Source organism: Rhincodon typus, chromosome 18 (assembly GCF_021869965.1).
Source record: "Rhincodon typus isolate 14 chromosome 18, sRhiTyp1.1, whole genome shotgun sequence".
In the NCBI taxonomy this organism is placed as follows: Eukaryota; Metazoa; Chordata; class Chondrichthyes; order Orectolobiformes; family Rhincodontidae; genus Rhincodon; species Rhincodon typus.
Genome location: NC_063349.1, coordinates 8,103,236 through 8,128,651, shown reverse-complemented (window position 1 = coordinate 8,128,651; position 25,416 = coordinate 8,103,236). Strand labels below are relative to the sequence as shown.

General features: G+C 44.6%; 1 protein-coding gene across 1 annotated transcript in view; it reads right to left on the bottom strand.

Moving 5' to 3' along the window:
• cntn1b (contactin 1b) overlaps positions 1 to 25,416 on the bottom strand; it is a 685,547-nt gene that overhangs the window by 348,430 nt on the left and 311,701 nt on the right. Inside the window, exons 7-14 of the mRNA XM_048607547.1 lie at positions 25,175 to 25,381; positions 23,720 to 23,819; positions 21,887 to 22,068; positions 14,727 to 14,860; positions 14,212 to 14,341; positions 13,356 to 13,506; positions 4,196 to 4,323; positions 329 to 504 (exon numbers count right to left, since the gene is read on the bottom strand). Coding sequence (XP_048463504.1) covers positions 329 to 504; positions 4,196 to 4,323; positions 13,356 to 13,506; positions 14,212 to 14,341; positions 14,727 to 14,860; positions 21,887 to 22,068; positions 23,720 to 23,819; positions 25,175 to 25,381 — 1,208 coding nt within the window. The remainder of the gene's footprint in view (positions 1 to 328; positions 505 to 4,195; positions 4,324 to 13,355; positions 13,507 to 14,211; positions 14,342 to 14,726; positions 14,861 to 21,886; positions 22,069 to 23,719; positions 23,820 to 25,174; positions 25,382 to 25,416) is intronic.

Below are 25,416 nucleotides of genomic sequence, written 5' to 3'. Positions count from 1 at the left end.
CTGGCCAGACCTTTCTCAAATGCCATGTCACATTCTGGGAGAGCCAGCAAAATCAATCAAGTCCTCGGGCCAAAAAAGAGAGAACAAAACTTTGCAAAATTTCTGATTCCTTCAGTAAATTAACACCTGTCCCAACATTGCCATCAATTCTGGGTACAAATTGTAATTACACATTCATTAATGTTCCACAGTTTGACACTGGATGGAAGGTAGTTGATTTGAACTAGAATTATAGTCATAACTTGTGATGGGGATATTGTTCACTACAAATAACCTAAATAAGCATTAGCCAAGGGCATTGTATTGACCATTACCTCTGGTCACTTACCTCTATCCTACGCTCCATGTAGTCTTTCTCTTTCTCAAAGTCAATCGTGTAGCCATTTGTTGACCAGACTAATGATAGGTCCAGCATGGGATCATGGGATGCATGGCACTCCATAGTGCCATTTTCCCCTACGGTAATATCAATGTTCGATGGCTCAAGGGTGATTTTAGTGGGTTCTGGAAGGACACAAAGAAGAAATATAAAATCAATACATTTCCAACATCTAAACATATTGAAAACTCTTCCAAGTAGCACTCGCCAAAGCAGAATGTGAAAGCACAAGCCATGGTCCAGTGCAGTCAACGCAGTTCAGGATAATTACAAGCAAGAAGGGACAATAATTACTTCAGGGTTCAGAAGTCATACTTAAACTCAAGGCCAATAGCTGTGCTGAAGGAGGGGCTTGACAATTATCCTCAGCATTTCTGTAATAACATTAAGACGGAAACTGTTGAACAGCATTTGCTGAAATAGACAAAGCCACAGAGATAAGGGAAAGACCAAACGAACATTCACATTCCAAAAGTATGCAGTCAGCAGCGGACTACTTCTGCAGTGCAGTTTGCAGGACTACAGATATCAACTTATACACAATAAGATCCCACAAACAGTTATTAAATAAATGACTGAACAAACATTTTTTTTAAAAAAAAGAGTTTACTGTTAACAATGAAACATTGTTCAGGATACTGGGAAAACTCCCTGCTCGTCTTCAAATCATTTTTAGTATCTATTAGGTAGGCTCATAAAACCTCAGTTGCATGTCTCACTAAGATGCTGAGGGAACATACACTAAACAAGGTGCAGCTTATGTTACTCAGAATTTCCTAGATTTGACTACCCCTTACAATGCAAAATAATTTATCTAAACACGCATACTTTGTGTCCAAATGGGAGAAAATAAACTAATTGCTTGCGTTCAGAGCTAGTTGTAAGGTTTACAAACAAACTCCTTACTCTTCATTGCATTTTTAAAAGTATTTATTGTAATCATTTACTCCAATAACTAATGTTGCTCCAAAAACTCTCTCTTGTTGCTCCCGAGTGAAGTCCTTACATTATAAAGACTGCGGTTGCACAAAATTGTTTTGTCGACACTAACTCCTATTTCACAGGGTCTTGATCAATGACTGGATGGTGTTGTTTACTTCTGTAGCTTTGCACGGCACCAGCAAGGGAGGATGAGATTTTGGAATTATTATATGGCAAAAGCCAAAGAAATTTAGTTGGTACTGGCAAAATATATTGTGATGACAATAACAAGAAATGGCATTTATTTCGCGCCGAGGAAACATGCCAAAGAAGCTTTGCAGGAGCACAATCAAAGATAAATTGATATCAAGCCAAGGAAAGCAATATGAGAATTCACGACATAAAGTCTGATGAGACAGACAGAATCTCAGCAGGATATTAAAGGGGAAAGGGAAGTTTAGGGAGAGAATTCCACAGCTAAGGATCAAATGGCTGCAGACTCAACTGTTAATGTAGGACAAAGGGAATTCGTGATGTGCACAACTGTCATGCATATTTGAGGAATGCAGAGTTCTCGGATGGTTGAGTAGCTGGAGGGCATCAGCGAGATAGGGAAATGTGGACAGAGTTCAACACCAAGGTGAGAATTTTAAAACCAAGCCTTTGGTGGACTAGATGGCAATATCAATCAGAGGGTGCAGCATGATGGATGAAATGGACATCATGCAAGTTAGGAGATTCCCATCAGGCAGTTGAGGGGTTTTTATCCAGTCATCAGTTTCTCATAATTGGTGCAAAGGCCAGGAAACACATCACGTTGCTAAACTCACAAATGGAAGCAGTGTAGCCAGTCCCCATTTTTATCTAAGTGCGGACAATTAGTTGTGGTTCTGGAGAGAAAGGGCAGAAGAATGTAGGGGGAAGGAGGGTTAGTGAAGGAGAAGGGATGGTGAGAAAAGAAACGACCTGAGGAATATGATGAAAAGGGCAGCACAGTGGCTCAGTGTTTAGCACTGCTGCCTCACAGCGCCAGGAACCTGGGTTTAATTCCACCCTCATGTGATTGTCTGTGTAGAGTTTGCACATTCTCCCTGTATCTGTGTGGGTTTCCTCCGGGTGCTCCGGTTTCCTCTCACAGTCCAAAGATGTACAAGTTACAGAGGGCTGGCCGTGCTACATTGCCCCTAGCATCCAGGATGTACAGGCTGGGTGGATTAGCCATGGGGAATGCAGGGTTACAGGGATAGGGTGGGGGGGTGAGGGGGAAAATGAGTCTGGATGGGATGAGTCGGTGTGGACTTGATGGGCCGAATGGCCTGCTTCCACACTCTAGGGATTCTATGATTTTCAGTTGGATAGCTGGAGCTGATCTATCAGGAAAGAGCAGGTTTGCCACTTGCGAAACCCTCCGAGAAGAAACAAAATGTACGAACGCTGTCAGCACTGATCTAAATACATGCCCGACTTCTTTCACTTTCTTATTTTTCAACATGTAAAGTTTTTCGAAAAGTCTTCACTAACCTGGGGCACGAATCTACCTAGCTCTTCAGCACAGATTATTCGCTGTGCTATCCCTAAACTTGGATTCCTCTGGGTTTATTGGACAATCTTGTGAAACAATTAGCTTTCTCGAAAGTCAGAATTAAATTGCACAGTGTGTCTCTTGGCAGTCAGTGCCTTGAGCGTTGCACTAATGAACCACAGGGGGAGCTATTCAAGCTGAAGAGAACAGCCCAGAGCCTAATCACTAACATCAATGGAATGAGATATGAAGAAAGGCTTGAAATGAGGGAGTCTCAACAGGGAGATGAGAGAGCTGGTGCATGTCAGAGGCTAAACAAACTAGTTCAGTTCAAATTAATTTCTTGCAGTAAACAAAATGGGATGTTCGCTTGGATAACTAGTAGGTCAGATGTGTCTCTTGCAGGTCCATGCAGTGAGCTGTAATGGGGCTTGTTTACCCAAGTGCCCACCTTCCTTCAATGGTAGTCTGTGCCTAGATGGCCTTGAAAGAGGATGACACGGTGCCCCACTGGCACACGTCTGGCATGGCATGACTGGTTGGCATCACAGGAGCTAGAGTCCATCAGCTCCCACTGAATCAACATTCTGATGTAAACTTAAGTTTCCTCTGAAATTTGTTTTCTTTTGGCACAGTTAGATAATGTCTCTGTTAGATTTTATTCGTATTCCGAACAGTATAACGGGGAGGAAAGTACCATAACAGCTATGCAAAATCCTAGTTGGGCCGTAACTGAGATATAGCAGGCAGATTGGACGATGATCTTTATATACCTGAAGGAGCATAGCACAGAATCACAAAAATGTTTGCAGGAATCCATGAGTTCAGTTCTGAGGAGAAATCACATAAGCTAAATTTGTATTCGTTGGGATATGAATCAATTTACTGTGGTGTTGAGAGCCTTGAAAGGGGTTGATAGGGTAAATATAAGGAAACCTTTTCTGCTGGTCGAGAAGCCTAAGACAGGGGATCATGACTGTAAATTTAAGTCAGGTTTTTTTTAAGCTCAGAAGTTGGTCTTTACTCTCATGGGCTCACGTCAAACCTTTCACTGGGCTGTGCTTATGATCTCCAGCAGCTTCAATCCAGTTTTGAACCAGTTTTATTTTGTGTTGGAGTTATGCATCAGAAAGTCATGGATTACCATCCTTTCATGAACTACTCTTGTGCCAATCTAGTCCATTTATTAAAAGCTAGCCTGAGGAGATAAGCTGAATGATGCAATATTACTTGGCACACTGTCAGATGTGAAAGATATTCAGGAACAATTTTTCTTTAATGAAAATAAGAGACCCAAAGTCTTCAGTTAAAAAAAAATCCAGCAGATTGAGTAAATTTAAAAGAACTCTGTGGCCAAGTTTTTGCCCCCTTACCTGTCACTACTAAAGTGCCACTGCTGTTAGCCTTTCCTCTGTTGTTCTCTGCAAAACAGGTATAGACTCCCTCATCAGCCTCAGACAGATCCCGGATCTCCAAAGTGCCATTGAACCAAATGGACATCCTACAATAAATGCAGCACAAGACAAATTACAGAGATAAGATGACAGAATTTATGACACAAAAACCAAAGGGTCCATACTAGTGTTTACACTCTCCTGAAGCCTCCTCCCAATCTTCTTTTCCTTTCCTATCCTTACCTGCTTATCTTTTCACTCATAAACACAGGAATGGGAGCAGGCCATTCTGCCTTTTGATCCTGTACCGCCATTCTGTGAGGTCACAACTGATCTGTGGCCTAACTTCACATACCTGCCTTTGGTCGATATTCCTTAATGTGTTTGATTCACAAAAACCTATCTATTTCTGGTTTAAAATTAAGAACTAATCTCACATCTGCTGCCGTTTGTGGAAGAGAGTTCCAAAATCTACCACCCTTTGTGTGTAGAAATGCTTACAACCATCTTTCCTGAACGAACTCACCCTCATTTTCAGAACCCCCGAGTTCTCGAATCCACAACCAGCAGAAATAGCTAATCTTTATCTACCCTGTCTTTTCCTCTTAATATCTTGAAGATTTTGATCAGGTCAACCACCAACCTTCTAAGTTTTAGAGAAAACAATCCCAACTTGTACAAGCTCTCCTTGTAGTTTAACTCCTGAAGTCCAAGTCTCATTCTTGTAAACTGACACTGTACTCCATCCAAGGCCAATACATCCTTTGTAAGGTGTGGTGCCCTGATCTGTTCACAGTACTTTAAGTGGGGTTTTGTATAACTGCAGTATAACTCATGCATCCTTGTACTTCACTCCTCTAGATATAAAGACCAGCATTCCATTAGCTTTCCTGATTATTTTCTTTGTGACATTTTCAAGATCTACACGCTGAACCTCCAAGTCTCTTCGGACATCCACTGTATTTAAGTTCATATCATCTAGGAAGCATCCCGATCTACCGTTTCCAAAAGGGATGACTCCAACCTCACTTACACTGAATGCCACCTCCCACAGTTTTGCACATTCATTCCATCAATCAACATCCCTTTGTAATTTTATGCCATCTCCTACACTGTCTACAATGCTGTCCAACTTTGCGTCATCAGCAAGTTTGGATATCTGACTTTCTGTGCCATTATCCAGGCTGTAAATAAATTACGGGAATAACTGAAGACCCCCTAACACAGATCCACGTGGGACACCTCTGGTCACATTCTGTCAATTTGAGTAGCTGCCTATTATCCCTACTTTCTGTTGTCTGCTACTCAACCGATTCCCCAGCCATGTCTGTAATTTGCCCTCAATTCCATGGGTTTCTAGCTCAGTGAACAGGTTCTTGTGTGGGGCTTTATCAAATGACTTCGGGAAGTCCATATAAACAACATCCTTAGCCATTCCCCTGTCACAATCTTAGTCGCCTCTTCAAAAACCACAATGGGGTTTATCAGGCATGACTGACCTGTCATGAATTCACGCTGACTCTCTCTGTTTGACTGAAAATTTTCAAGATGTTTCGTAATGCCATCCTTGATTATAGACATTAACAATTTCCCCGCCACAGATTTTAGGTTAACATGTCTGTAATTCGCTGGTTTCCCTCTTTTTCCCTTCTTATAAAGCAGACTGACATGAACTAAACAAGCTTCCCTCAACTACATGAACTGGGTGATAAAATTATGAAGCATCCTCCTTGAAGAACAAATCAAAAATTCCATTTCATTTTACCTTTAAGGCAAGTGCCATTTTTATACTATCCCTCACACACAATTAGCCCAGATGCTCTTTGTTGTGTCAGCAGCACGAAACCCTTGCGCTCTATGCTAACTTAAAGGGAAATATTACACAATAGACTGTTTTAACACACTGTTGAGCGGCAACGCGTCTCAGCAGAGGCTGGAAGATTGTACAGGCCACAATAAGTTGAAGTAAGCCTGCACCCCTCAAAGGGAAGGAGCACTCTGGTGAATACAGATGTTGGAAGTGGTTGGGACAAGGGAGTCTTCCTGCAAGAATAACACGGATTAATGGTGCAACAGAGGGGAGAGCAAATTCCAAGATTCACATTGTACTGGAGGCCTTGGTCCCTGACGCTGACAGAAACAAGAATATCCTTTTTTCCAAAATGTACTTGAGCAAGAAAATTGCTAGAACAGCATGGTCTTCAAGTGCCTTGAGATGTGGAGATAGACACAGAGGGATCCCGAATGCTTTTTCACACAAACCCCGAGAATGAGCCAGAATGGTCGATGTACGCAGGACAACTCCAGCAATCTGCATTAATTCTTGCAGCAATAAGCCACGAGCGTCATGACTCACTGGGTGAGTGCACGGGAAATCAAGCCCCAACATACCCAGAGTCGTCACAAATGTGAAAAGACTTGAGTCAAAGTTCCCAATCTACCTGACTGACAAATGTACATAAAAAGGAAACGCGTGCCAGGTTTTCGTATTTAACAAGAAAGTAATTGCTTACTATGAGCAACTTGCCATTAACCAATGACAATTAAGAAATACGATTTGCTAATTTATAATTCTATAAAAATACCCCCTTTCACATATGATGGACACACAAAGTCAGAAAAAACACGGATATTAAGGATGAAGAAAAGAAAAATCAGGGAATTACAGTTCAATAGCATCAGCCTTAACGACAGAATTCGATAAATTGCTTTCCTTCTCTTCCTTGCAATTCCTGGTGTAAAGATGGCAGCAGAATAGCAGCAGTAAGTTCAAGCTCCTGGTCCAGGGCTCTTCTGCCTCCGTCTGCTTCCTTCGTTTCGTTTTTCTTTTCTCTTTTATCTTTTGCTCTTTTTCTCCCCGTTTCTATTTCTTTTTGTTTTTCTTTGAAGGCCTTTTTCAGTGGGGGCAAGAACGGTCCTGGTCTCCTGAGCAAGTGTGGCAGTGGCAGGAGAGCGTGAGCCGGACGGTTGGAGGAGAGGGTGGGCCCTCCCGGTGCAGAGGGGAGAGTGGGCCCTGCTATTCAAGGTGGTGGCACCTGCACAGAAGGCCGGTCTGCTCCAGGCCGACTGCATTCTTTTTCTCTCTCTCCTTTTCATCTATTTTTTTTTTCTCCTTTTCCTCATCTTACTGATAGCGCAAGGAGGCCAAAATGATGTCAGCAATCGCTGGAGCGGGAACTCCTGGCTTCGTAGGCCCGATGCAAGGGTGCCTGGAATTGGTGCCGTGGCGTCAGTCACAGCGATGGTGGCGTGGGGACTGCTGTAGGCCCGGAGCGGAGACCTTGCAGAGACCTTGTGTAAGTCTCGGAGCTGTGTTTGGGACCCAGGCAAATGAAGATAAACTCTAAGTGCTTTCTTTTTATTCTTTTGTACCTCAAAATGGCACTGGATTGTGGCGACAGAACACTTTTCGCTGTATCTCTCGAGAGATACGTGACAACAAATCTTTCATTCAACTCCTTTGAGTTCTTTGCCTTTGACACAAAATCATGTCCATACCAATTGCTCTGTTTCAATCATTGGTTGAAAAGTTGGCATTTTGCTGTCCTTCAAAGCACTTTATTCCTTCCACAATGGGAATTTGCAGAGAAAGCACAAGTGGAAGACAGTTAACTGTCGCTGCAGAAAATAGATGGAAAGAGTTTTCAATGCTCTCTCTTTGGAGGTCTTGTGGATCTCTGCTACACTGCTCCCACACAAGTCATGGTCACCTGGAGCCAATCAACTGTTGTTGGCAGGCAATTATACCCTTTCGCTCACAGTCCATTGGCTTGCAGGTCAAAGCCTCTCTGTACACGGTTGACGTCACCGTTTTCTGCTCAGATCCGCTGTCAGTGAGCAGACCCATGAGGATCTTTGACCAGTTTGAACTGGCCTCAGGAGCCAAGGTAAATCGAGACAAGAGCAGGGCCATGCTCTTTGGGAACTGGGCCAGCTGATCCTCTATCCCCTTCACCGTCACGACAGATTACCTGAAGGTGTTGCGAATATGGTTCGGAGGGGCTGAGGTTCTACCTGTCCCTGGTGTTACAAAGAATAGGACTGGCCTCGGTGCCACGGAACGCTCCAAATCGTTGGACTGTCCTGTGTCACCTGTCCTTTGTGGAGAGATTTGCAAAGAGAAACAACTTTGATCACGAGTCCATCAGGAAGTGGTCAACACATAGCGTCCTCGAGATCCTGAGGGGGAAAAGAGAGGGTGGACCCTGTTGGGCTGTTTGTGAAGCAGATTGTCAAAGTCATTTAGCAGAATGCCTCATCGCCAGAACTTTCCAAAAAGCACCAAGACATCGCCTGGCCGGTGGTGAGAAGGGCATTACCTGCGAGATACTTCATGTACGCCCGGTCGGTCTGTGCCCCCACATGGTGCCCTTGAAGTGGCTGCGTGGGGGTAGAAACTAATACACAACTCCTTCTGGAATCTGAGATAACACAGTGCGATGCTGGAGGAACACAGCAGGTCAGGCAGCAACAGAAGAGCAGGAAAGTCGATGTTTAAGGTTTACACACTTCTACATCTCTTTCTGGAATCTGTCTTTGCAAAGCAACTCTGGAGAGAGATAGAGTGGTTTCTATCGAGGTGCATTCCAAGCAGCTCCATGGCGCGGGACTCTGTGCTCTACGGTCTACGCACACCAAAGACAAACATCACCTGTGCCTGGAGGACCATCATCTCAGTGAAAGACGCTCTTTGGTCTGCCCAAAACTTGTTGGTCTTCCAGAGCAAGGAGTTGTCCTCAACTGAGTGTGGCAGACATTCCAAGGTCCAGGACTACTCGCTAAGGGACACCCTAAAGCTTGGGGCAGCTGGCACCATGGCACAGTGGGGAAAGACCACTGTCGAAGGTCATTCTGAAGTTAAATGCAGTCATCGGACCCTCCCAGTGCCTCAAATGTATGTAATATAATCTTCTATGTATTAGAGATGCCATGGGTTTGTTTGCTGGATAGAGTCAAACTCCAGTGTTTGTTTCTTCAACGTTGCATAGAACCCCTACAGTGTGGAAGCAGGCCATTCAGCCCATTGAGTCCACACTACCCCTTTAAACAGCTTCCCAACCAGACCCATTCCCCTGCCCTATCCCTGTAACCTTGCATTTCCCACCTAGCCTGCACACTACAGGTAATTTAGCAGGGCCTAACCTGCACATCTTTGGCCAGTCGGAGGAAACTGGAGCACCTGGAGGAAACCCATGCAGACACGAGGAGAACGGGTCAACTCCACAGAGACAGTTATCCAAGGCTGGAATCGAACCTGCGTCCCCGGTACTGCAAGGCAGCAGTGCTAACCACTGAGGCACCGTGCCATGCCTCGAATAAATGCTGTCTTGATGTCAAGGTCAGTCACTGTCGTATCACCTGGTTGGCTAATTCTTGTTTATATTTGAACCAAGGCTGCAATGAGGTCAAGGACTGGGTAACCATGGAAAAACCCAAATCGAGCAATTGTTCACATTGTCGGGGAGATGACAGTGTTGGGGTTGGAATGGAACACCAAGTATTCAGTGTTATTGGCAGAATGTTGTTAGCACCTCTAGCCTTTGCAGTATTCAGCTCTCCCTTGATACTCTTGAGTGAATCAAATTGGTGGAAGACTGTCATCTGTGATGCTGGGACCTCAAGAAGAGGAAAACTCGGATCTGGCTGAAGATTGCGGCAAATGCACGAATACTCTGGGGAATAATGGGGATATTTGTTAAGCCTCCTCTCGAGTCAGTTGTTGAACTGTCCACCACCATGGGTGACAGAATGGGGCCAGACGACAGAGTTGCGATCTGATCCACTGTTTGTGGGATCACCTCGCTCAGTCTATCACTTGCTGCTTTCACTGCTTGGCACGCAAGTATTCCAGTGTCGTGCCTTCACCAGTTGGCACCTCAGCTTTAGTTGTGCGTGGTGCTGGCTACTGGCGCACACTTCTGCACTCTTTATCAAACCTGGTTAATCTTCCAGCTCGATGCCAGGTACAGTGAAAGGGATACACTAAGTCCTAAAGGTACAAATTGTGGTTGAATTCTAATCTTCTGCTGATGGTGGCCCACAGCACTTCCTGAATGCCCTGTTTTGAGGTGCTAGATCTGTTCTGAATCTCACTCACTTATCATGACAATCCTGATGGACAGTGTCACCTACCGATATTGTCCATGGGCAAGTGCTCCTGGAACAGATAGACGGGTGAAGACAAGATCAAATAGGTTTTCCCCTCTTGTTGGTTCTATCATCAACTAAAGTGGCACCAATATAATCATCGATGTAGTGGAGAAAGAGGTTGGCGAAGGGGCTTGGCTACAAGGAGAACAATGAACATTCAACAAGAAGACAGGCATAAATAAGGCTTCTGCAAGTGCCCATGTTATCTTTCTATTGTCCAGAAGTGAGGCAAATGAGAAATTGTTCGATGAGACAATAAGTTCACTTGCGCAGATGACAATGGCGGTGGTTGGAGACTATTTGAGCTTCTGTTCAAGGAAGGAACAGAAAGCTCTAACATTGTGGTGATGGGGCCAGGGATGTGGAGGGATTAGGAGTCCAGACAGAAGAGGAGGCAGTTGTGAAGTACGAACTAAAGATGTCCTGATTTTCTTTGCTGAATGGCTTCATAATTTGATAATCATTGAAAGTTGATGTAGCTGAATCGGCAACAATCACAAGCCCTTCACTGACAGGAATATTAATGTTAGAGCCACAGTGACGTGGGGGATCCAGGGTGACTGTAAGATGTCACATTAAGTTGAGGATAAGTCAGTACTGTAGCAAGAAATAATTGCCATGATTCATTGGGGCTGGCCAAAGTTCAATCAATATTTGTTTTCCGACAGAATTGCACACATTATTTGTATGAAAATAAACATTATTTCCTAGTAAATGAATGAAAGAGTGCAGGAATTTCCAAACAGTAAGCTGGGTTAGGGCTATGATTACAACTTGTACATAACTGCACAGTGTGAAAAATTAGCACCTTTCCCAGCAGCTGCCAGCAAGCTACTGTAAGGCCTGGTGCCATGTAAGTGATAGCAAATGTTGTACTCCCATCAACTGACAAAGCCGTCAAGACAGAAAATGGAGGACGATAAACAGAGCAACATTTAAAAGCTGCACTTGTGAACTCAGTACATAGTCTACTGGGGTTTCACACTCCAGAAGCCCTCTTCCCCTCCAATATTCCTGGGCTATGGAACCTTCTTGTTTTTGTTCAGATCCCTCCCTCTCTGCTTTACTTCTGTAACCCCTTCTAGGCCCTTCTTTTATTTACAAACTTGCCTTCTCATCTCGTTTTGTCTTGCAATGTGGTCTCTCCATCACTTCCAGCTTCCACCCTAACTCAGCCCTCTCCAGTTGGAACCATCCATTTTCTTCCACAGCTTTGAATATAATGACAGGTCATCCACCTGAAACATTTGCTGTTTCTCTCCCCACAAATGCTGCCAAGCCTGATGAATTTATCTGGCGTTTTTGACTGCTTGATGGTGTTCTATCACTTTCGCTAATTCGCATTCCAACAGGTTCCTTTCAGAGAGCTCACTCCCCTGCCATCTTCTCCATTTGGTTCTTTGGCCTGACTGAAATGTGCTACAGACATTACCCAACATCAATCTACCTGTGTCCAGCTTCCGAAAGAAAAAAAAATCGAAGCACAGCTTGATGGAATTCAACTTCCTTCACCTCTCATTCCATTTGCACCTACCCACTTTGCTTAGTGTTGGAATGGATCCTCGTCTTCAACAGGCTGAGATCTTCTATCATTGAAGGTGAACAGAATTCCTGCCCTGATCCTTGAATTGGTTACTTTTGGCATAGAGGTTTGGATGGGAGCAGTGAATTGGATGCTTTATGAAAAATTCCATTTGCCGCTCAACACTTCTGAAGAAAATGGAATCGGATATCAGCTGGGAATACAATAAGTGGCACTTTTGACTCTATCCTTTTTGCTCCACTGCCCATGTCAAACTTTGAGCTTCCTATCTTTTCATATGCTTCATGATTTCAGCACTTGTCAGTTCTCATTCAAAACAACCACTGGCTGAAGTGCGGCCCCAAATGGACTGAAAAAAAACTTGACGCAATGCGAAGCAAACATCTGATAGGTACCTTGCCCACTACCCTCACAACTATCCCAGGATGCACTGCAGTAAGTCACTATCGCTCCTTCGGCAGGACCTTCCAAACGCATGAGCTCTACCATCTAGAAGGACAAGGGCAACAGATCTGTGGGAACATCACTCCCTCCAGGTTCCCCTCCGAGCCACTCACCATCCTGACTGGGAAATATCTATCATCGTTCCTTCACTGTCGCTGGGTCAAAATCCTGGAACTCCTGTGGGAAAATGACAATGGACTGCAGTGGTTCAAGAAGGCAGCTCACCACCACTTTTTCTGGGGCAATTAGCAACGGGTAATAATTCCTGGCCCTGGTAGACACATCAATGAATGAACCGAAAACAAAATGCACGACTGCTCGAATTGAGGACTTTGCAAACTATTGAGCTCCGCTAAATTGCAGGTTAAAATTACTGACCCAAATCTTCCAGTCTCCAAAGCGTCAGAACCCCATGACCTTCCTGACTCAAGACATGTGTGGGAACTGCTCAGAAAGTTTAAACTTCTGATGGGCCGATCCCCTCTGCCTGGACCCAGCTTAGGCTGAAGGCTTGGGTCTTGCCTGAATACTTACTCAGACATATCGTGTGGCCTAACAGTTCGGTAACCCAGCTTAGTATTGACTTTCCCAAATACTAACCCCTGACCATCTGGCTACATCCCCGATCAACCAACTACCCACCTCACCCACCATCTCATTCACTCAGTCACCTCCTACCCGCTAACCCACCATAACATAATGTGCGTCATTTAAATATATATATTAAGAACATTTATTTATGAGTTTAAACTATTGAATTTGAACTAGTGGCATGTTCTGTGTGTTGGAAGGGGTTCAATGATTAACCTGTCAGTATTTCTGTGGCCATGGTGTTTCTTTTAAAGCACAGTATAAAATAAAGCCTTCCTGGAGAGTATAGAGTTTCTAATTTAGATTGGGAGAATTTTAACCTGCATCGGAGTCAGTGTGTCTGCCATGGCGTGCCGAGATGTCACATGGCATATCATTCATCGCACTTGTGTGTGGATTCATTTCACTGACCTGGAATTATTCTTGATGAGCTCGGTGCCTTTACTCCATGTGAAGGTCGGCTTGGGAGCAGCTCTGGGCTTGCAATCCATCAGCACTTTACCTCCCCTGGCCCCCAGCAGTTTCCTCTTCACTGGGTTCAGCCTGAAGTCTGGGGCCAAAACTGAAGGAAACCACAACAACAGGGTCAGAAAACCAGGAACTGAACGGAAGCACTCGCTGTGCAAACTCTCTCTTTTCCCTTCCTCCAAACCCATTTGGGTTTGCTTCTAAAGGGTGCTTGGGTGGGCAACATTAACTGGGGAATACTCCCCTGCTTCGTCAATCAAACATTAGCAACAGTACATTCATTCAGTTTTTCCAGATCTGGTCATTCCCTAAAAATGACATCATTCCCCATTTGCAACTCCATTTTACTCACCTTAGCTCCATGTCCCTTGGTAGCTTTACATGGAAACTAACAGCTCAGAACAGGCCCATTCATTATTCCCCATTCTTCTCATAGTTATATTAAATCTGTTCTTCTGGTTACCAACCCCCTGCCAGTGGAGACAGTTTCTCTCTATTTACTCCATGTAAACATGTCATCATTTTTGAATGCCATGGTTAAATCTCTCCTGAAGTTTCAACTTCCGAAAAAATTTCGCACAACTGAAGTTTTCTATCCCATCTGACTACTGTTCTGCTTTAGCATCTCTGCACCTTCTCCAAAGCCCTGGTCTCCTTCCTAAGCTACGGTGCTGAGAACTGAACGGTATTTCTCCATTTGAGGCCGGGCCATCGAATCAGCGGGGTTTGGCATGACCCTGCAAGAATAACAATTCGTACCGAACTCAGAGGGCAGCGCTGCGTTCAGAATAATACCAACCGAGAACTTTCAACTCCGCGTTGGAATACAGGGATCCGTATTTGTTCTCTGTGACACACTGGTACATTCCGGAATCTTGCAGAGTCAGTCGGGAAATACGCAGCTCCCCTCGAGCCACTCGGAACCGGGCCTGCACACAGTTGAAATGGGCAGATCTGAAAAAGGGAACTCAGTAACATTTGATTTAAAAGTTGGCAGAACTTGTGATTACTCCCAGCAACACACCGAGGAGCTTGTTGCTTCCGCAGCAGGACCTGGAGGAAGGAAGAGGTAAACGTCGACACTTGCGTAAATCGTTGACTATGCAGTGGGCGTATTTTCACAGGCTAAGTAAGGAGGAAAGGACTTCCCCACAATGGAAGCAGAGGTCAAGAACCAAAAACGTGCCATTTCTGTTCAATCGCAAACAGGGCAAGGGCTGTGCATTTCTCCTCTTTCGACCGCGCGCACAAGTGGGCACACAACAGCAACAAACTTTGAAAACCCCCAGAGAGAATGCAAACACAACTTCATACCCCATAGACGACCTCTCCATTATGAAGCCATTTGTAAGTGGGTTGAGGCTTGCCTCCTGCTTCACACTGCCAGGTGAAGTCACTCCCGATGTCTTGCATGGTGTCATTGATCGACCGAATCCAGAATGGATGAGCTGGAAAAGGAGCAACAAGTTAGACGAGCTGCCAGTGGCATTGTATAAGCTCATTTTCACAAAAATATTTCAAACTGAAGGGCGAAAGAAAAGTGAAACCATGCACGACGCATCAATTTACAAATTTATTTTCCGCCTCAGCCATTTATAATTTAAGTGGTTTCAGTGTTTTGTTTTCGCTTCTTGACCCACATCCAGCTCCTTTTGCTTCCTGCCATTCTCGTTTTTATCATCTCATCTCGGCACTCTCCATTCATTCACGGAGACCCTACTTCAGTCCCTCGCCCTGTCGCCTGAGTTTTCACTAATGCATACACTGTTAAATCTCCCAAGGCGATCAACCTGTGGTGCTGCATTTCTCTGACCAAGGACGATGTCTGACCTGTAGCACTTGCTGTTTATATTCCAGAAATTGAGTATCTGCTTTATTTGGCTTTTGTGAGGGCGTGACGATGTTGTGGCTTTAACAGGCTATTTTGTCCTTTTCTTTGAAGAGAGGTTTAAGGCAGAGGTATTGAGCAGTCTATCGGTACCACTAGGGTAAACAGCTTGTGAAGCCTTGCGGGCTTTTATTTTTAAAAGGTTGGAACAATAGAAGCAGCCTGGCTGGGTGTGATCAGCTCTCACAGACGAGCATTTTTAGTTTTATTTTAGCTTTTTGATTCAGTAGAAGCTGCTGGATTCTTTAAGAAGTAGAAGCTACTTTTCCTCCCTGTCTCGGTTACATGTAGAAGCCAGAGTTTCTCTTCCTACTGTGGGGATTGCATGTGAGACAATCTGTTTTCTGAATTTGCCTTTTTGCCAAGGTGTGTGCTTATGGGATGTTACCATATTGGAACAGTTAATTAGTTATAGTTACTATATCTATTATTCTGTTAAGCTTTCCAACAGAGTCAAACCATTCTAAATTCTTCTTTCCCTTGTTGTATTTTAACTGCAGTGTCAGGATAAATTGTGTTTTGTTCATCATCAAGTAGTTTGACCAGTCGAGTGACATCTGGAACACAGCATTTAAAATAAGAAAAAGTTTGGGTCTAGGTTACCTTCTTAAAATATTTTGGTCGAGTCTAGGCCATAACTAAGGGCAACTGCAGGATGTTGAGCAAAACAACCATCCTCATTTCTACCCAATGTCTCTGATCTTCAAGACGTATCAATCAAACTTCACCTTTACTTTCCATTAACTCAGCCTAAGAGGAACAACGTTGGCCACAGAGAGAAATTCTGTGAACTGGCAGCACAGGCCTAAGACCACAAGAGGGGAGATTGTCAGACAGATACAGACTCAACACAGTGACTGGAGGATGCGTGGAAGACAGAGGTTAAAATTCAAGATGAGGCTGGAGAGATTTTCCGTCGGTAGAAGCAATGGATGCTGATGAGAGGGGCATTAATCATCAGTGTCCAAACGGAGGAAACAGTGGACAGCCAGGATAAACTATGGGAATGGGATTTCCCTCAAAATCCCAGTGGCTAATCAAGAGATCTCCTGAGAAAATTCCCAGCAATGTTCCAACCACTTTCTGATTAAATACTCGCTTGTACAGAAGGTGATCGCTCCTAAGAAGAGACAAAAAGTCAAAGATACACATGTAGGACTGAAATGCAAGAAGGTCAACTTTAGAAAGGAAACTAGGGGCTCTTGTGGCAACAGTGGTAGTGTATCTACCTCTGAGCCAGGAGGACCAGGTTCAAGACCCACATTTGTGAACAGGTTGGTGAGAAAACATCTAGAAAGGAAACTATAATCTATACAGCTTGAGAAGAGGACCCTTTGTGGTCAGAACAGAAATGAAACCGTTAATAGCACCTGCGGCATCTCTATGACACAGTCCAGCCAAAAACTGTTGCTTCCTTTCCAAGTTATTTTTTATCCTTCTTGCACCCCGGTCCTCTTCAGTCCAAGATAAAAAGCTCTGGTTCATGCTTGTCTTTGAAGCAATGTTACATAATAGATAAATAAAGAAATAAATGAGGAAATGGTTTTCACTGCTGGAAGGGTTGGCATGCAAGGGCCAGCGAAGTATCATAACTGGCAAATTGGGGAAAATGAGAATTTTTTAAGAACAAAATGCAATAATGCTCTAAAAGTCACTGGCTTGAAGGTAAATGGAAGGGAATGGGATAAATACTTGAAAAGGGACAAAATGATATTGTCAAACCTTGAGAAAATGCAAGGGAGTGGAGTGAATTGAACAGCACTTTCAAAAAGTTAGAATAGGCCCAATTGGCTGAATGGCCTCTTTCCAATGCTGTAAGAGGCTATGAACAATGCCTCAGCCTCCAGCATAAGACACATGCAAAATGCTGTAGTTTTGAATAGGGAGATATTAGAACACAGAGTCTTGAAACATAGCCCCCAGTGCTGGCATGTTTTAGAGACGTGGACAGACACAAAATACAGTTTTCTGCAAGACTGTAAAATTTCAAAAGTACACTTAATCACAAACACACATTTGAATTCACAATGCTCTTTAAGCGAAGGGTCCTATTACAGTCCAGAAATGTTCTGTCGCTTGCCAAGGATTAAATGTGAGAATACATTTGATCACTGCCTCTGCCTCACTTGATGCTTGTTAGAATTTCACACTCTAATCCCTTCACTGCTCTGCAGCTGTGAGGCAATTGATCTGCTATTAGGCAGAAGGCCACACTGACTCAATTAAAGCTCCTTGAGACAACTTACAGAACTCATCATGTTTCAAGAAGCGTGCGAGTGTTTGAAGAAGAACCAGAAGTTAACTTCACATTGGATCAGAGAGCTCTTGGTGCGATGCGAATGGAAATGGTGTGTCATGGAGTATGAAGATCTAATGAAGTTCACCACTTAATATTTAGCACAATATCAATGTAACTTGTGAGTGAAGTTTCTGGCTTTTCAAATTAAGGACAGTAGTTCTGAGGAAATGGGGCATGTTTGTACAGTCAGGGTGATTCAGCTTACAGTGTAGGCTAAAGAGCCTGCACACTGGCCCAACAACTGACCAAGGCTCACTGAAAAAGGCCTTATGCTTTACACCAGAAAGGAATGAACGGAAATGTGACTGAACCAATCAATGACACAGCCAGTTGGACAATAATGAGACAACTGTGGAAATCAGATGTTTCAGAGGGATATTTAATTTCGATTGAAGTGGAGGTGCAATGACGGTTTAAATTGTAACAGAGCTGCAGGATGAAGGACACAGGTTAAAGGTTGGAAAGAATGAAATTAGGCCAGCAGACAGAGACCGAGGGGCTGTCATGTATTGCGAGGAAGGGAAGTCAGACCGAGTGAAAGAATGAGGTCAGATGAGCTGAAGGGCTCCTAACAGCTGAACCTTTCACATGCTGACAGCACTGCCCAAGGGAAAGTTCCGCCTCTTGTTTCGAAGAACAAACTCAACATTACACAGAGTCTAGAGATAGAGAGGAATGCATCACAAATGCCATCAATGGTTCCATCTCTTGAGATTTTTGGTAATTGACACTAGGATGTCAAGTCAAGCAAGAGAAACAAATTCCTGTACTGTGTGTCCAGCCTGTGAGCAGCGCACGGACGTCCTCAAGAGAAAGGTCTGATCTACCACAGTGTTCACCTGTAGCCTTCAGAGCCACTCCCATCACACTGCCAGCTTGTGGACAGATGATAGAACTAACTGCACCTCATCACCACCATCAACAACAGGAGAATCATTCATATACAACAGGTGAGCTCAGTTGGGCACGGCAGAGGTTATTCGAAGCAAGGAGCTCAGTTAAACAATTGTCTTGGCAATTTCACAAAAGGTGCAGAAGAGCTGAAGAGGACTTTTGGTCATCCACAGTCCAAAACAATGCCACTCAGTCCCTTCTTTCTCCAGAATCATACAGCTCACACCTTTGCACACCTCATCTGGAATAACCGAGTTTAACATAAATTAGATAAAAGACCTGTGTGGCAAAACTTTCTGCGGATATGAGAAACTTCGAAGAGTGAATTTTTCTTGCCTTCTGTTCAAAGTAAAGCCATCCTCATTGGTCAGCTGGAAGATCCCAATTACACTGAGAATGAGAACCCAATAAGGTCAAAGGGACAAAATTACAAAATCCTTCAACTTTCTGGCTGCCCAAATGTGGGAGGAAAACCAGATAATTTTTTTAAAATTTGAATCACCATGGAGGAAAGAAAATTACAGACTGACAGCAAATCACAAGCAACTTACTGGCTCTTCTAACCTTAATGTTCTTTGTTCAATTTGTATGAAGGGCACAGAATTCACTAATGAACTGAAACAGCAAGAGGTAACTGGTAGAAAAGGTTGTTGAAAGATCTGGCCTCTCTGCTTCTCCAGCTTAATTGTCTCTCAAATCCTCAGCTTTTTGACAATCAATTAATTGCCTCTCAGAGATGCAAAGGTTCGACTGCTTCTATTGAGATGAAGAACCTCTAAAAATATCGACTTTTAAGACTTTATTTCATCTCAGTAAAGACATGAATTCTTGAAGCCACTCTGCCTCTTGTTCTGAGTGAGTGACAAAGCTAGAATTCACAGATGATAGAATACCTAAAGTGTGGAAACAGGCCCTTTGGCCCAACAAGTCCACACCAGCCCTCAGAACATCCCACCCAGACCCATCCTCCTAATCCACACATCCCTAGACACTGCGGGCAATTTAACATGGCCAATCCACCTAACCGGCACACCTTTGGACTGTGGTAGGAAACCGGAGCACCCGGAGGAAACACACACAGACACAGGGAGAATGTGCAAACTGCACACTGACTGTCGCCCGAGGGTGGAACGGTACCCGGGTCCCTGGCGCTGTGAGGGAGCAGTGCTAACCACTGAGCTGCCAATTGTAGGGAACATTTCAATGTGAACTCCACATTCAGTGATAAAGCCTTGTAGTTCCGGTCAGTATTGACAACCTTGCAAACCTCACGGCGTACCAAGTGCTTTGTAGCCAATAAAGTGATCTTCAAACATATTCAATGTTATTCAGTAGGAAATACAGCAGCCAAACATGCTCCCACAAAATAGTTTTCTGATGTTGACCAAACAAATCAGTTTTTGTGTGTTAACTGAGGATTACATACTGGCCAGAACACCCAGGGAGAGGAAAGGAGGCCATTGATGTTTTACATTTGCCTAAAAGGGAACACGGGGGTGTCAGTTTAGCATTTCATCTGAAAGACAGCATTGCTAACAATTCAGCACCTCTGCAGTGGATTGTTAGCCCCAGGTGAGTGCTCAGGGCAGCAGTCAGGGGTGGGTGCCAGGCCAGTGGAGAATATTAACTCCTGGTCCTCAACAGCACAGTCTCCTGCAGGTCTGTGGCACAATGGACAGCGCGTTGAGTTTCTGATCAATGATTAAAAGCACCATTGCTGGTTCGAGCCCCATCAGAGTCTATTTAGAGGACTCTTGCGGTGCAGTGGTAGACGGCCTGCCTCTGAGCCAGGAGACCCAGGTTCAAGTCCCATCTGCTCCAAAGTTGTGTAATAACATCTTTGAACAGGTTGATTAGAAAACATCTACAATATCAAATTGAGTCAATCTGTGAGTATTCACCGCACAGGGTGCAGTCTGTGGCAGGAGATCTCCGCCAGTGGCAGAAACAAATGGGCTTTAGGGAGATGACAGTGAGGCATAGCTTTGTCATCAAAGAGGAGGCTTGACGAAGTGTAAATGTTCCCCGTGGGGCCGAGGGAAGCACTCCTATCTCTCCTAAAGCCACGTGGAAATTGAACAAAGTAAAAGGAATGTCCTTTCTGGATCTCAACTGGCCTGATATCATGAACTCACATGGAAGTATCTAAAGACTGGCTCCCAGTCTCTTATGAGCACTTGAATATCAGACCATACAAGATACTCATGGGCTGTCAACGGCTAAATTCTGAACAGCTGCAATAGGGCTACGGTTAACAGCTCACCTACTGGCACGGTGGCTCAGTGATTAGCACCGCTGCCTCACAGTGCTAGGGACCCGGGTTCAATTCCACCCTTGGATGACTGTGTCTGCATGGAGTTTGCATGTTCTCTCGGTGTCTGTGTGAGTTTCCTCCAGGTGCTCTGGTTTCCTCCCCACAGTCCAAACCTGCGCAGGTAGGGCGGATTGGCCATACTAAGTTGCCCCATAGTGTCCAGGGGATATGCAGGCTAGATGGATTGGCCAAGGTAAATGCAGGCTTATGGTGATAAGGTGGGGGAGTGGATCTGGGCAGGATGCTCTTCAGAGGATCAGTGTGGACCTGATGGGCCGAATGGCCTCTACCTGCACTGGAGGGATTCAATGATTCTATTAACTGCCTAGTTGACATAGTTAGGATAGCCTCCAGGGCTCTTGCGGTGCAGTGGTAGTGTCTGAGCCAGGAAATCTGGATTCAAATTCCATCTGATCTGTGACGTGTCTTAAATGATTGAAAATAACTTTTAAGATGTTTTTAAAACAACCTGCCCGGAGATGATAGAACACACCACTGGAGCAGGTGGGACTTGAACCTGGGTCTCCTGGCTCAGAGGGTGGAGTTAATGCCACTGCACAACAAGACATTGGCAGGGAGTTGCTGGCTGATGCAGGGCTCAGTGATCAACATCCTACATAGTTGAGAGGTAATCATTGGAGAGCCATCAGGTCATGCCCACAGCGACAGGCAATGACATCACAAAAACAGGAAGTCTCCCATCCAGGGTCTAGTCAACACATCCCTGATGGGTTCACCCTACCATGAAAATTCTCAAGTTATCGACCCTTTTGTCAATGAGAACACTTTCTCCCTAGTCTCTTAAAACTGGTTATAATTTTGAATTTTAACCTATTAAATTTCCCTACAGTTTGGAACAGAACAGACTTTTCTCATCTTACCACATAAATTAAAGCTGCCATCCCAGGTACCAGTTCAGTGTCCTTTCCGTCTCCCTAACATGCTTCTTAAAGCATCTAGAAATAGACACAAGGTACCAGCTGGAGTCCATCCAGTGATTTGGATACCGTTGGCTGATCTGGCTTGGAAGAACAGAAATAACAGTCGTCCTTAGCCAGCTATCAGAAGGGTTCTCTTACCGTGTACGGTGAGCCGTCCCTCAACCCGGTCTGTTGCTTTGGAGTTTTCTGCTTCACACACGTAAGTCCCTTCATCCTCAGGCTGGATGTTGGTGAGTCTTAGCACTGAGTTGTAGATGAGCAGCTCAGCACTGCTTGGCAAACTTCCCTCCTGTTTCCACCAGCGGATCTGAGGAATTGGGCTGAAGGGAAGGAGTGAGAGAGAGATACAAAAAGAGGGGGGCAAGGGGATGGACAGAGAGAGAGAGATGAAAGAAAGAAAAGATACAGAGAAACAGAGTGTGAGAGTGGAGGAGAGAGAGAGAGAAAAGGTGCGAGAAATTGAGTATGACAGTGAGAAAGAGAGAGAGATATGCAGAGGCAGGGTAAAGGGTGAGTGAGAGGAGAAGAAAGGGGAGACAGCCAGACAGAAAGACAGAGTGAGCAAGTAGTGGGAGGAGAGAGAGAGAGTGCAACAATTGAGGGAGTGAAAGGGAGAGAGAGAAAGGTGGGGAGAAGAAGTGAGAAAAGGGTGAGAGAGAAGGGAATTATGTATGAGAGAGCGAGGGTGGGGGGTAAAGAGGATGGAGAGAGACAGGAAGAAGGAAGAGTGTGAGAACGGGTCTGTACATAATGACAATGGAACAGAAGTCAAATCAAGAAAGACAAAGCCACTTGTGGGTTGAGTCAAAGCGAACCATTAGAGATCAGGTCTAACAATCACATATATGGTGTATTGCTCAATTTGGTTAAGACTACTTCAACCCAAGGGAAAGGCTCTTATCGCAGTCTATACTTCAGAGTTAGAAGAGTACAAAAACATATTCCTAAAATTCGCCTTGGTATAAATGGGAATGCTCCCAGAATGCTTGCTGCTGGGAAGATATGATTGAGCTGGGAAATGCAAAGCCCGGTTAATGAAGTCAATGGTGGTACAATTTATAAATTTGCACTCGGTCAGTTAACATCAGCCAGGGCTGTGTCTTAAGTCTCAACAGCCCAAAACGAGACGGCCTGTCATGAGAACAGAGTCGGCCAATGCTCCTATTCCTGATCATTACCCAGATTCCCCAGCTACAAATGACGTGGATATTTCACAGTGACCTGCAATAGCCTCCACAGATGAAGGGCTGGCCAACAGAGATTGGTTGAACAGACCGGATGGATGAGTACATTCCTTCCCTGATGAGACTTATGAGGTTCACACCCAAAGAATGACCTGTTGACCAATGGAGGAGGGAGCAACCTCCATTACTGAGTAATGAGTCGTTTTGTAGATAGAATGGGAAAAACACTGACGAACAATAAAGGAAGGTGGTTACATTAGCTCTTGGGGATGCTTCAATGTGCCTTGTACTCCCTTCAGTGCAGGACACGGAGGGATGATCTGGTCCAGGCTTATCAAACATTTATTGCATTATTCAACAGGGAAGATTCAAATAAGCTACTTCTTCCAATGAGGAAATCTGAACAAGGGCACAGAATCATCAAATTCAAGCCCCAAGCAAGAAGCAGTAAATAGGGAAACACCACCTGATTGATCACTGAAAGGCTGGGAGAAATACAGAATTCACTTCACAAAAGGTTGCGATTTTTGGGTCAACTAGAATTTTAAGATTGAAATAGCTTATTTGATAATGTAAGGATATTTCAGGATGTGGAATACAGCAGATAAATGTTGATGGGATACAATTTAGCTATGATCAAATTGAATAGCAGAACAGACTCAAGGGGCTCCCTCTGTTCCTTTCCAAATCCAATGCTTTGTGTAAGACCTGAAAGAGCAGGAAGAATAGCTCTTCGAGAGAGAGGACCACGACGCTCGAAACTTATTATCTTACTCCTCGTACTTACTTTCCAAGTGCAAAGCATTCGAGAGTGAGGTTCTGGCCCATCAGGACTTGGGTGTCGGTGAACCTGACTTTGATGTCGGCAGGATATCTTTTCACAACGCCTGGGATTTAAATCAAACAGGAGAAGAAACAATTACTAAAGCTGCTCGTGACCTGTTAGTCACAGGTGCTGCCTGAGTAAGATGAAGCACAGGAGAAGTGAAAGCAATGGGTGCGTTTTTCCCAGCCTGACTTCCACTCTCTGCTGGCATCACAAATCGAGCTAAGTAGCTGGCAGGCGACACTGGCACAATTCCGGTGACATCCTCTTGTCTGGGTTGGTCCCATCGATTGGCACAACACAACTGGCCCCAGTGTCGCCCGAGGAGTAAGAGCAGGGATTAATGCAAACGACTGGCAGGGTTCCCATTTCCGGTTGTTACTCCCACTGGAAGCTGCAGATCGGTCAGCTAACCAGGGCTGGAAAGGCTCGTCTTCAATCAGGACCACTGTCCGACCAGGCAAACCATTCCCATTCAAGTCAGCCTGCACAAATCTGCACTCTACATCTGGCCAGCTTTAGTGGCTGGTCAGGGCCTACAACTGGAAGCCACAAACGGTCTCACTGCCCGTTAACTAGGGAGAGCACTTTCTCTGGATGGTTGCTGGTAAGCCCCTGCCCTTGGAATCCATGATGCTTCCACACCGTCCGCTCTGGATCCGTATGTGAAGAGTTACCACTCGCCTCACAACCTGATGAGATGCCCCATACCACACCCCACCAGCCCCCCACCCCCACCCCGACCATCTCCTGTGTAAATCAGTGGCTTCAGCAATGGAGGTGGGCTGGGAGAAAAGCGGGATGACTGGGAAAATGAAGAACTTCCATTTTCTGTCAGTAAGATCCCAACGTCAATCTCCAGCTCGTCAAAGGCAAGAGCTGACAAACCTGTGCAGACAGGAGTGCATGTCCATAGTTAAGGAGAACAAAGAATGCCCAGCCAGAAGTTTGCATGACACAGGACATATGGCACAACCAAAAGAGTCCCTGTAGTCCCTGCCAGTGTTTCCTTTAATCTGTCCTTATTTAAATCTACCATGATTGGTGTCTATTCCCTTTTTCCTCAAAGACTTGGCCAGTTTCCCCTCACGTGCATCTGTGCTATTTGCTTCAAGCTCTACCTGAGGCAGCAAATTTCACATTCTCACTACTCTTTGTTTTATTTAAAGTCTACACTGGATTCCTTACACTGGCTATCTCACATTCAGACTGTTGACATTTGACATGCGTAAGTATCTTCTAAACACTTCCTGTAGTGTGATGGTAACATGCAAAATGCGACAGGATCTAAACAGAATGCTTTCCATCCTTGCTTCAAAACATCTTGCAATGCCCTTTTTAAATAAATCTTCTCCCATCCCCTCAAAAAGCAAAGGGATTCAGAGAGGAGGGGAAAAAAAAGCCGAGAATTCTCACCGACAGTCTGAGGGATGAGAGGAATGTATTTGCTGAAAACACTTTTGGAAATGGACGGGCTGGTGACAATGCAGGAAAAGTTGCCCATGTCACTCTCTTCCACTTTTGCAATGTACAGATTCCCAGTGGTCTGAGAGACAAAACGGCGTTTGTCAGACATGATGAATCTGGGGAATTCATTCAGTAGCCACCGATAGGTGAGGTCATCTGTAGGGAAAGAAAACATTCCATTAACACAGGGC